This window comes from Synchiropus splendidus, chromosome 1 (genome assembly GCF_027744825.2).
Source record: "Synchiropus splendidus isolate RoL2022-P1 chromosome 1, RoL_Sspl_1.0, whole genome shotgun sequence".
NCBI lineage: Eukaryota > Metazoa > Chordata > Actinopteri > Syngnathiformes > Callionymidae > Synchiropus > Synchiropus splendidus.
Genome location: NC_071334.1, coordinates 26,041,665 through 26,054,817, shown reverse-complemented (window position 1 = coordinate 26,054,817; position 13,153 = coordinate 26,041,665). Strand labels below are relative to the sequence as shown.

The 13,153-nt window shown below is 42.4% G+C and overlaps 2 protein-coding genes across 6 annotated transcripts in view; one reads left to right on the top strand and one right to left on the bottom strand.

The window, feature by feature from the left end:
* Window positions 1-889: 889 nt before the first annotated feature.
* ormdl3 (ORMDL sphingolipid biosynthesis regulator 3) overlaps window positions 890-13,153 on the bottom strand; it is a 47,458-nt gene continuing 35,194 nt past the window's right edge. Inside the window, exons 1-5 of one of the 5 annotated variants that reach the window (XM_053873062.1) lie at window positions 6,074-6,153; window positions 5,219-5,370; window positions 4,273-4,476; window positions 3,505-3,656; window positions 891-2,960 (exon numbers count right to left, since the gene is read on the bottom strand). In XM_053873062.1, the coding sequence (XP_053729037.1) occupies window positions 2,825-2,960; window positions 3,505-3,656; window positions 4,273-4,446 (462 nt within the window). In that variant the 5' untranslated portion in view covers window positions 4,447-4,476; window positions 5,219-5,370; window positions 6,074-6,153 and the 3' untranslated portion in view covers window positions 891-2,824. Of the gene's footprint in view, window positions 2,961-3,504; window positions 3,657-4,272; window positions 4,477-5,218; window positions 6,002-6,073; window positions 6,154-13,153 lie in introns of those variants that run through there. The other 4 variants (XM_053873070.1, XM_053873043.1, XM_053873052.1 and 1 more) reach the window with 4 other exon arrangements.
* Window positions 6,484-13,153, top strand: part of wnt3 (wingless-type MMTV integration site family, member 3) — a 31,182-nt gene continuing 24,512 nt past the window's right edge. The window contains exon 1 of the mRNA XM_053873031.1: window positions 6,484-6,600. Coding sequence (XP_053729006.1) covers window positions 6,590-6,600 — 11 coding nt within the window. The 5' untranslated portion in view covers window positions 6,484-6,589. The remainder of the gene's footprint in view (window positions 6,601-13,153) is intronic.

Genomic DNA, 13,153 nt, shown 5'->3' with positions numbered 1-13,153 from the left:
ACTACTTGTTCTTCCGATGTCTTCATTTCCTAAATATCTTTGCAATAACAGTGGCTCATATGTCTTCATGCTTCCTTTTGAAATGCAACTCATCTTGGCGTGTCAGTGGTTCATGTATGAAAAATAATGGTATTTCATTATTTTCTTCCAAGCACTCCAGTTTCCTCCTCAATTCTGTTTGTTTGTCTGCATGCTTCATGTATGAACTACTGTCACATTAAATGCATAGGTCACTTAGTAATACAAATGTAATTGCATTAAATGTATGCGTAAGAAGCATCAAAATAACTGACCCTGCCACAGTTCTCTTCTCCTCCACTCTGACTGAATCAATGTTTAACAAGGTGCCAGTGCAGTGTAACAGAGAAAGTCTTGGCGTATCAACTTGCAAGGATGGAAATAAACACCCTGGATTGAATTTTTGATCGGAGCAGGTCAGGGAGCAGGAGGAACTGTACTGTGTATCCTGTGGTGGTTCAATAGCAGGAGAAAATAACCAACTTTAAAACTGGTTGAATTACAAAGTCAACACTACAAGATGTTTGTATCTCTGTCTTTGTCGGGTCACATATAGTAATTCATCTGATGATGTCATTTTATGGCTATGACCTGTCATGTCTTGACACAGTTTACTGTCAGGTTTTCATTTTATAGTCCATATCAATAATGAGATCATGATGCTGACACACCACTGGTGAGGTAGGGCTGTACACACTGCATAAAGCCAGGCATGGTCACACCTGCAAGCCAGCAAAGACAGGCGGAATTGGAACATTGAAATCAATAGCAAATGGAGAGGTCGCTCTTTCTCACTGCAAAGAGTGAGAAATACTATTTTAGATTCATTCAGAGAGCACTCTTTAAGACACCCAAAATTTTCCTCATTGTTTTTAATGAATACATTTCAGGTCACTTAAAAAATGCATTACATTTATATAGTCAATATTTTTAATACACTAGATTTAACCTTCAAAGTATTACATTAAGTTACTTCTGAATCAACCATGCTCCACACACAAACATTAGGTGGGTTACAGAAACCAGCCTCCATCCAATCCAACAAATATCAAAGTCATGGGAGCCACTGGGATTTTATTGAACATCTCATGTAAGTCTGCTTGTGTCTTTTAATGTCTTCAGATCCATCTGAGATACTGCTGTCATCGACAGAAAATGCTATTTACCCACTTAAATAATACACACACGACACATGAATTGGGACTTTGGTTTATTACACCACTGCTGTCACTTATTCAGAGTATAAAATAAGTCTCTTTATCAATAAGCAAGTACCACGTCCATGCAGTCTCTTATGAAACCGTACCAAAGTTTCAAATACAATACAGGGACAAGAGAAGCAGCTCTGTAAAAACATTCATGTTCACAAAACCAGCGTTAAGTCTACAGTTCAGGGGACTGACCCATTGTGCTCTTGGTAGCGAGTCACAAAGCGTTGGACCTCAAATGCGCTCCTATTCCTGGAGTTCATGGAGAGGAATTAGAGGTTCTGAGGTGAAGACGTGGTTTTGTAAATGACCACTGCTTTTAAGGGATGGCGCCCTCGCTGTCTCGCTCCGCACCAGTGTCATGAGCACCGGTAAATCTCAGCAGCAACCATCACCATGGACATGCTTCATTTCCTTCTGGTCGACCTCAGAAGTGAGGAGATGATGTGATATCATGCCACACGTTTTAGACTTTCTCCAGCATCCTTAGAGATAATGCTTCCCCACTCTGACTCAGGAACAACCCTGCATCCTTTAGTTTCACTGAACTGGCAGATTAAACTACACTTATTACTACGAACGAACTGCTTTCAGATATAAAGAAAAACTTCTTGGCACTCAATAACCAGGGCCAAACACTAGTTGTAGTTTACATTCACACTGACATCATCTGATTATAAAAACTATCAAAACAAATGCAAATATTGTGACTGATGACACTCCCAGTTCTGGTTATTTACAATGAAGCTTGAGGCTCAATTTCAAGAATTGAAGATAGAAGTTGGGCTCCAAATGTTGAACTGCTATTGATGCATTTTCACGACTCTTTTAATCCATTCAACGACAAATTGATATTTTTTTCAATTTCAATTTTCCACTAAAATTATTTTCCGGTCGCAACTCAATTACATATTAATGTAGCATGCACATGAGGTGTGGTGAAGTTCTGCTTATTTTTGGCTGGTAACGAAAACATTTACTGAACAATAAATATGTAGATAATACTGTAGTGTTCTGCATACGCTGCTGTAGAATCCATACATGTTGTTGAGCTATTCAACAATAGTTCTGTGAGTGACTGAACCAATGAAGAATCAGGCTGAATATTTTTAGAAATATAAAATAATTTCAGCATACAAATATCAAGGTTCCTGCTTCTGTCCAGACAGAACACGAGGCTAACGTCTAAATATGCTTGTGGCTGGATCAAATTTGAATGTGGCTGATGTTCCTGGTAGTTTGGGCTCTGGCAGGAGCGTGCAGAGCTAAATATAAGACTGTGTGGTTCCGCAGAGGTCCACGCCGGCTAACTATTTATGCTCAATACCCCTCACTGAAAAATGAAAATGAAATACTGAAAAGTAATACAAATTTCCCCTTTGTTCTTATTGAAGAACTCACTGCAGCTTCTGTCTTCTTCGCACAGCCTCCGGTGTCCTCTTGTTCTGTACCCAACAGAACCCCCCGAGGACTTCATTTCCAGCTCAGCTCAGCAGAGTCCTGCGGGCTGAGCAGAGCAGAGCAGAGCAGAGCAGAAGCCGCAACTCTTTGTGCTTTCAGTCATCTGCCGGGACAAATGTGCGTCCGCATGCTTCCAGTCAGTACTTATTAATCCCAAAGATCCTGACGCCGTGCAGCTGAGGCAGCTTAGGAATGAGCACCGTGAGCAGGGAGACTGTGTTGATCATGAAATGGACCCGGTCGTACTTGGTGTAAAAGCTGGTGAGGATGTATCTGCACCAAAGACACAAAAAAGTGTCACACAAGATTCACAAAACCAGCCACTTTTTCATCCAGTAAGTCATTATTTATTTGCTGTTATATACTCTTGGACACAATATTGTCTTTCTCCAAATAATGTCCTACAAATTTTGAAAGTAGTAACTGTAGTCATTCTTCCTGCGCTGCCTTAGAGTCTTTTTATTAAACCCACTGAGCAAAGCGGACAAAACAATGATTCACTCACACTTTTTACTCATCAAATTAGATTTTTCTCTCCATCTAAAAGTCAATGTCATTTTAAAATCACTGAATTATTTTAGTTTATATCCTTCAATTCACCACTTTCAGTGTTCTATGTCTGACTGACCTTTTATTTAAGATTTTCAAACGTTTTCATCTATTACAATTTAGCTGAATACGCTTTCATCCAAACAATGCGGCCGTGACATAGCACCAAGGACCTTTCCAGTGGAATCATTCACATTTATTATCCTTACCTTACTCAAAAAGCTGTGCCTTACGAATTTTAATAACAGTCGTTTGGTTTTCAACTTACAGGACAATGGGTGTTATGGTGAGGAACTTGCGAGAAGCCGTAAACTGAACCCCATAATCCATCTGCTCCCAATGTGTGAGGAGACGTGCCTTTCCCTGATCAGGGGTCTCAAATGGGGTCCCTTTGACCGTGTGAAGCAGCAGGTACATGCACTGCGAGAGAGACAGAGACTTTTGAAATGCCAGTTCAGGCCTTCGAACAAGCCTACCTTGGACTGAAGCTCGGCAAAAAGCCTCACAACATATTGATGATTAACAGTGGAACATTTATATTTGTAACAGTGAAGTATTTTTTGCTGATAAATATTACGTTTTTTTTAATCAAAACTCATCACCTATTGTTGTGAAATGTATTTCAGAAAAATACTTTGATATATCTCAAGCACCATGGTGTTTTTTCCGACATAAAAACATGATTTAAAAGTAACATTGCAATGCCATATATGACGTGGACAACATTGTTTCATTGATCTATGCTTTGGTCATATCCAAGACATATATTTGCACTAAAACAGTCATTAGACCTTATACACCAACAGCAAAAATCTGAATTGCAGCTTGCATGATTCAAAAGCAAAGCAAGTCCTAATAGGCTGCGATAGAGCAGTGTTTGTTCAACCATAGCCAAAGCTTGCAGGACAGTTCTAGACATTGACACGTTAAAGATGTTAAAAATCCTCCTTTTGCAAAAATGTCGCCAGGCCCTGGACTCTACTTGAGTTCAACTCACAGGAGACCTGTTCAACCATGAACCGCTTGCTCCACTGACCAGATTGTGAATGAGGTTGGTGAGAGTCCAGACCACGGGCACACTGGCGAAGGGAATGCTGAGCAGGATGATGTGCAGCAGGCCAATGCCCAGTATGTAGGAGAGCCACATCCCTCTGCTGTTCATCACTTGGGTGTTGGGATTCACCTCACTGTGAGCCGTGCCCACATTCATGCTGCCGGTGCCTCTTGGCTGGTTCACCTGCTGCACGGAAAATAGACATGGTAAGCAATTTGATCATCCCATCGGAGTTGCAAGATAGAATGAATTTAGCGAATACACTTTAACTATAACACACTCTCATAATGGTCAAATATCTGATAGTGTGAAACAAAAGCAGGCTATGGATTGCCAGGATGCATCTACATGTTCTTGTTTATGGACAATATTTTTCCGGCATCTTCAGTGGAAACCACTAATAAAACATAACAAGTCAGCATTTGTTTTGGGATTGGTCTGTGACTTGATGGCAAACTGGGGAGGTTACATCTTTGAATTAATCTGTTCTTGATGGCTCAGTTGATCAGAACAGTAGTGCAAACCCATCTCTTCCACAGCTGCCAATGTTAACCTCGACATACGCATCAATGCACCAGGCAGAGATGGAAAAAATAAGAATAAAGCCAATAAAAGTACCATTTTAAAAGCACATGAACGATCGCCATCGAGGCAACATTGCTATGATCAGTATTATCATTGATATTCTGTTCCCACCACACGTCCGCAGTGACGGATAAATGAGTGACTTGTGAATTGGTTGGGGTTGAATGTTAAACTGACCGTTGACCTGAGACTGCTGAGCCACACATATCGGAGCGAGTGAACAATGTCGCCGTTTTTCTTTAAGGTTTAATACTTTCAAAGAGGAAGAGGTGAAAAAACATGGAAAAAAATACAATGGATGATTGTCACAAATGCATCCGAGGAGTTAAATCAATGCACTCACTGACGGAAAATGGCTTCAACTCCTCCAACCTGTGGTGTCCGTTATCTGAGTTTTGGGCTTCAGCTGTGACACTGACACGAGCACCGCGGCTCCACTGAATCTACCGCTCGTCCGCTATGTGCCTCACTTCCCCGGAGGAGACTGTAACGGTCCTGCCGCCGACAGACAGACACACACGGACACTTACAAGCTGCGTCTTCACGAGTGACAACACGCCAGCGTTCATTCAGTGACGTCACCGGCGCTATCAGGGCATTCGAGAGGGAGTGTTTTTTTCTTGCCGTAGCTTTATTCTGTAGTTGGTCCATGGTGGTCACGAGGTAACATACAGCCAATCACATTATAATGCGTTGAAATACGCCCTCTATTGACTCATGAAGGGGGCGGGGCCAGAGAGCGGGCATGGTGTTGCTCCACTATTTTTGTTGAAATATCAAATGGGGACGTTGTATTTAGACTCATATTGTCTGTGGACGTAGTTCATATTCATGCTAATATCAATAAGAAATATTAAATATCGTCATACATTTACATTCGCTTCACTACTGAATGTTTTATCAAGTAAAAAGAATGCAATGCACATTTTCTTGATATTTGGGTTCAGCCAACACTTTTAACACGAGCATTCACCAGGAGCAATGAACCACGTGGGGTTCCATGTAGGGAGTTCCTGTGGTTCTGGGGGGTCATTTCAAAGTAACTACACTTAACCGCTCTGATGGAGGAGCCCAGTCCTTCTGGCCCTGTTTGTTGTTAAATGTATCTTCTCATATATTTGGTATTTTGATGCACTAGACTGCACTATTAGGACTAGAATCTCAGGGTTGCCTGGAAGTAACAGTGACAGTGTCTTACTTGACCATTGGATGGGGTGCTCTGTGGTTCAGTGTGGTGTAAATGGCATTAATATCGTGAAAGCAATATCGGTGAGACTGTGAAAAAGCCAGGCTTTAACAGTCATTATCTGTCTCCTCAATGATTTATAAAAGCCGTCAGTGACTGTGAAGTCCTTGAAAGGTTTGTTGTAAACAAGGCCCATGAGCCTGAGTTCCTAACTAGAAGCAACAGGGGCCAAAATGAAAGGTGTCATGTTCTAGTTTCATTGATAACTGTGGCCAAAAACAAATTTAGGCTACCAGTAGCTGTAGGTGGACTATGTTCTGCTTGTGATGCAACATGAGACTCAGTAGTTCTAAAAAGACTCTCGTGATGAGTGGCATCAAACAGGCTTGACCAGCAGACTCTGTGCTCTCTGGCTCGTAGCCCAGGGATCTTCAGTGTACTGGGTGTAAACCAAGAGCTCGCCACTGTGGATAGCAGAGCTGTGAGATCACCGTTTGCTGTGGAACAAAGGCCAAATACATCGCCGTGATGAAGCGCAGGTATTGATGGCACATGGTGACGTGGGTACGTCCAAATATCAGGTGATCACCTGGGGAGAACCTCTTAAAGTTATCCTCCAGCTTCAGCCATCCTCAATTTGTTCTTGCTTCTTATCGCTTCACATTGTGCTACTGAAGGTGTGTCCTCGGGGATCGTCCTTGCTGGATCTCAAAGGTCCCATGCAAAACTCAATTTTCCTGCGTTGGTCCAGCCTTTTTGTGCCCCAGCATGCAGATGAAATGAAAATTATTTTTATTCTATTTAATGTATTTTAAGTTCCAAGGTTGTTATTTTTGTTCACATGCTCCATCTGTCTCATGCTGTGATCTGGGTCCACACTTGGATGTTTTTATGGGACTTGAGGCCTTGAACAAGCACCTGCAGTGATGAAACTATATATATATATATATATATATATATATATATATATATATATATATATATATATATGTATATATATATATATATATATATATATATGTATATATATATATATATATATATATATATATATATATGTGTGTATATATATATATATATATATATATATATATATATATATATATATATATATATATATATATATATATATATATGTACATACACCATGTGCCATAACTTTGCCTCTTCCAGTCAATTTCCGGTAGCAAAAACAGACATTGTTAAGCGGTACTTTCTAGAAGTCACATTCTCAACTACGTTCTACAACCAGCAGATGTCAGCATCAACACACTTTCTGTTGCTACCTGGTGATACGACATTAAATGCAGATGTCTGATACAAAGAGCAACAGAGGCAGATGTTCAGATGATGTTGATTTTCAGCACCTCCCATTTTCTATGTTGCGCGTTGCTTTAACATTTAAGTGGATGTGGCCAACTTCCTTCTAGTGTGGGTCTTCACCCAATTGTATGGAAGAAGGTGAGGGTACAAGTTTATTTCAGGAATTCAATGTCTGGCGTGGTGGAGCTTGGTGGTGCTTGAAGTTTAGGAGAGAGGCAGGCGAGGCAGTGAAGGTTGTGTCACCAGAGGTCACTTGCTGGAGGTTGAGCTGTGAGGCTCAGGTAGCAGGCTGGAGGTCTTGGTGGGCAGAAGGTTCATGTCGAAAAACAAGATTGAAAAGATTCCATCCTATGCAGGACTCGCAGTGGGCTGTTTGACGGTCAACTGCAGTCAGTCTGGCTCGATGAGGCGGAACTGTCACTGTAGTTATCAGTGATGCTTCTGCAATGAAACACTGAAGAAACCAGATGTTTGTCATGACACATGCTTGAAACCGTTAGATGGTAGTAGTTCAGCTTGTCATGTTTTAACAGAAGAAGGTAGCAACTGCAGAAATTCAAAATGCTTCATCTCATTCGGTCAGCCAGATTAGAAACTGCAATGTATTAAACACAATGCCAGCAGCTACTGTGGCTCTCCACTATTTCATCTGTCTCACAGTTTGCGCAACCCCTTGGTCTTTCTGCCAGTCCTGCAGTTTATTTCGCCTCATTGCAGCGAGAGGTGGGATATCACTCCGTTGCAGGTCACATAAACAGTATGTATGTTTGTGGACAGTGGGAGGAAACCTGAGATCCAGGTTGAAACCCCATGGAAGTACATGAATAACATACTGTCTGTTAGCATATGCACCAATAGCCTTTTTCTAGGTGCTCACCTTTGGAAAGCTTGACCAGCCGATGATTTTTTTCTTCTTTAAATAACATACAATTTTCAATATTTGAAACTTGTTTTATTGAAAAATAATGTATGTGAAAAGCAGCAGTAATTTGGTTTTTAAAAATAAAGGCTGTGAGGCAGTAAATAAAATATTTTACAGAACAGATTAATACAACAACACATGTAAAGTGTCCTGAGTTATTATCAGTTATGCTCTGGCATCACATTGTGGGCTCAGGTGACGCATTGCTTGGACAACTGAACCAATATCAAGGATTACAGAAGTTTCCTAGTTGTGGCACTCGCCACTCATTAGAACCAGCAGCGATCCTGAGCGCTGCCACCAGCTTCAGCTTTAGCTTGTCCTGCTTCAAATGCTGATCCTGTACAATGAAGGATATCGACTGAACAGTCGGCCGATCGGCGCACCTATTATTTTTATAAAAATGGTGCCTCAACATTTTCCCATAACTGCTCTAACTTCACTTGTAGAGCTAAAACATTCGTCTTCAACATCATTAAATCTGTACAGAAGTGCCATTTAGTGCACAATTTATTTATTTCCAGCCACCTGAATGCTTTTCACACAACTGTAATTGATAATAAATCAGCCCACATCAGGTGTCCCAAAACAGCGGCGGCGCTAGAATGTGTCAACAGTATTCATATTGCTTAGGGACAAGACAGGAGTGACAAGAATCACACCACGTGGGGAGTTCTGTCCAATGGCAGAGACGGACTTGTGACCCTGGCACGCATGGATGATAAGCCTCACTGGAAAAGGCTGATGCAGGGAGTCCATTATTGCCCCTGGAGGAAGCTGAGGATTAAAACACCAAAGAATTTCAATAAAAGAAGTGTCTGTATGGGGGTTGGGGAGGGGCAGAAGGACGACGGTGTTGGTGGTGTCGGGGTGGGGCGTGGGGGGTTCCCCTCATTGTCCCAACAGTGATTGAGAGTGAGAGGAGGGGACGGCATTGTGTTCACAGCTTCAGTGAAGACGGTGGTTATTAGGGGGGAGTTCTAAGGAGGGGTAAGGGATAGGGAGGCTGTTGACTCTTCATCTTGTGTGAACAAAGTCTCTGGAACATAGCCCTCTTCTTTGCTGGACCCCCTTGTTTATGAGTGCCATGAATCCTATCCCTCGCGGCCGGGGACCCCCACCAATACCAACCTGCGCTGCCGCACTTTGTGGAGCTTAAGTGCCCTTTAATTAGGCTGCCTCAGTGTCCGGACCAAGACTGCGGAGGGTTTAGGGCTCTTCGCTGTGGGACCTCGCTGGACAGCTCACACACCAACACAGCACCCGGGCAGTGTTTGCTACTCTCATGAAAAAGGCTATTTGGGCCAAAGGGTTCTTGTCCTCTTTGTCTGCCGTCTTAAGAAGTGCTGACAAGGTCAATCATACCTATAACACGCCCAGTGCCATGATGGCAGCCCAACCGCTGCCAGCCAACTTGTTTCTAGGGAACATAAAATACTGTGGGAGGGCAATATTTCTGGCAATACAACACCAATTGTTTGGTGTACTTTGGATGGCTGACCTCGAAGCAGGATTTAATAAATCATCAATTGGTGGGCGATGTTAATGAGAAAAGCATGAGATCTGAGGACGGCAGACAAAGGCGATAAGAGACATTGGGAAAAGTACTGAGCCGCCTCAAACGAAACGAGTCATTTTTAGTCACCCTATTGTGTTGAGGGCTTACATGGTGAGCCCCTTGAATGGAGCGGCTAGAGGAAGGATATCAACACGGGAGCAAGTGGAATAATGTGGAAGATGGTTGGGAATGGGAGACAGAAGAATGATGAAAAAGAAGTTGAGCAGGGCGGGGTTGGGCGTGTTCAGAAAGTTTCTCGCTACAGCTCAGTGTGTGTAGATATCCTCCTAATCCTGGTTTTATTGGCTCTTCTGTCCAGCCATGCTGGTTGGATTGAGCAGGGAAAGGAGAGAGGTGGGGGGGCGAACACATGTCCTTCTTTGTGGTAATACGCTGATTAGGCCGGAGAAAGGAGCCGGACCTAGTTACGGCCTTTCTCAGGTCACCGTAGAAACCAGCCTGGTAGGGGACCTCTGTGTGTACCTCCCCCTCCAGAGCACCTACTGATGCAGACACCCCGATCGAGGCCTTCTTTTGCGGAGACTTGTACAAAACACCACCATTCAGAACAACGCCACAAGTACTTGAGTCACAGTTCATTTCAAGTCTCTGTCGTACCTTTCATGACCTTTTGAAGACTGTCCTTTTTGTGGACATTTTGTGTTGAGCTACGGATTCCGCAACGAGGGATGCACATTACGTTACGTCCGTGAAACCTACCATGACCATTTGAAAGATTCTATTCTCCATCACTATCAAATGGAAACTGCTACTGCTGCTTAAGTGCACTCTGATGACAATCCTGTTTGTTTTTAATGGAAATACTTTGGCAAGACAGAAGATGACTCAGTTTCCAGAGACAATTCATTGTCAACTGTGCTACACAAACATGACCAGCTCATTTTTTCTGCATATGATGTGCTTTTTTTCTCATTTGATTTACACCTGAGAACGGCGCTACTGCAATGACACTAAAACGCACCCCCACGTGGTCACGGTTCTCAACGCAAAGTTTGTTATGAAACACTTTCTTGGCCCTTGATATAGGCTGCCCATGCTTAAGGCCCCTGTTCTGGAGTGAATGGAGAGGAGACAACCAAACTGTGCTGTCCACTGTCGAATGGACCCAATCATACGTAAATGTACCCATGGTACACAGCAACACCAGACACAATATCTCTGTAGCACTTTCCGTGGATAGAGAAGTCTTTAATCCACAAATAAATGACCCTGCATCCAGCACCATGAGGCGTTTAAGGTGTGTACATCAACAACGCAGTGCAATGAAACAGATTCACACTGCTGCAACAGCATGCCAGCAGTTGTGGTGTACACCATTTCAACTATCATATCGATCAGTTACTGCCACATTTAGAGACGTGGGGGAGCCACCCCCTCCCCTTCAGAGAGACAGGGCGGTAGGTCGAGTGCTGCTCAGTCACTGCCCGCTTCCACATCTTCTTTGTTATGGAGAAATAAAACACATGAGAGGTGGGTGAAAGGGGACACTTCACCAATGACCTCCAGACTGAGGTCCCTGTGCTGGGTGCCCAGCCAGAATGTGCACTCACAGCCCCTGTTGAGAGACCCTTTAGATTCCCTCGCCCTGCTAGATGCTCTTTTCAAGAGGTTTTCAGACATGTCAAAATGAAGTAAAGCATGGACTTGACCACAAATTGAATATGACCTTAAAACCTGCAACACAAAAATATCCACTCATTTTTAATCGACACAAAAGTACATAGAGCCAGAAAAACGTCACCAGACATTCCTATGCCGGAGGTTTCTCTGCCAGCTTGTAGGTCAGGATAAATGAGATATTCACTCTAACAATGTGAGTCTTCAGTCGTATTGTTGGGATTCCAAGAATCTCAAATCTTTATTGCCTTCACCACTGCTGTTACAGTGCATCCGTGGAGCAATTGTTTGCCACTGAAGTCTGTGACACCTTCAAAATGTATAGTCCATCCATGTATTGATGGCAACAGGGCTGGTGTCATCACTAGTTAAGTCCAAGTAAGTCTTGAGACAAACGTCATAGTGGAGGGGTCAAAAGTTAGTTTCCAAGGCCATTGGCATTCTGACAAAAAAGCAACAATAAAAACAAACAAGCTCATGGGCTGTCTTGCTGATCTATCTCCATAAGGATGTGCTTTCCAAAAGTAAAACACCTGGGAGATCTTTGTGGATGCAAGCATGTTCGGGAGTGGTGCCAAGCAGTGACATCACAAACTTAACACTCAGCACTGATCGTCACGGAGGGACAGTCCAAAAGTTGACTGAGAGCATTTAAAGAAATGTCCACCTGTTGTGACATCATATCAAAGTTTGGGGCTACAACTTGTATAAACTATGGGTTCTGTATCAGGCCTGCCTTTTATGGACAAGTATAACTGCTACCAACTTATCACACAGCAATATTGAAACAATTTATATTTTCTGTAAATAAAATACAATGTTTATAAAAGACAACTGGACAAAACATGGCATATATAAATATCTGCTTTTTTTTTACTTCTTGTACAGCACATACAGGGTTACATGTCAAAAGAGATTCAGATTTATGCCATCAAACAATGAAATGGGATGACTCAAGTAATTCACAAATCTGACTCTCATTTATGAATAGTGTTTCAGGTTCCAAGTTATTTATTGGCAGATGCCGATTGAATTTGAATGAAATGAATAAAACCTATCATCAGCTGCCACTGAACGCATCGTGACCTTTGCAACTTGGCTGTCGGCATTCACAAGGCTGGCTTCCATATGGCTGACTGCAGTCTGAAATCTATCAGGTGATCAATTTGCTGCGAAGACTGGAAATATCTTCCTAATGAGGACGCCCATGTGTTCCGAAGCATTTAATTCAATGCAAAACATATCAAGAGTCAAACTCAAATCACTTAAGGAGCCTGAGATTTCGCTTCGACTCCAGTGGGAAAACACGTTTGTTTTGACAAAGCGGTTTAAGAGTTCAATATGCAAATTCGACCGCCAGAAAATCTGAAGCCAAAGATCCTTGCAACATTCAGGATCGACAGAGTCACATTAGCTGTTATCTATTATCATTTGGTTGCACAGCTGAGGATTGGAATCTACATCTGGCCCTAAAAAGTTGGCAGCACAACAGTTAGCAAGATATTTCACTGGATCTAAAATATGAAACGCAAACACACATTTCTGAACTGTAGGCGACGATGAGACCTTACAACGAATCATTGGGAAATGACTAAAGTCTCACATCATCTCACATTTACGATCTGTGCTTAACAGTGTGAGGTGAACAAAA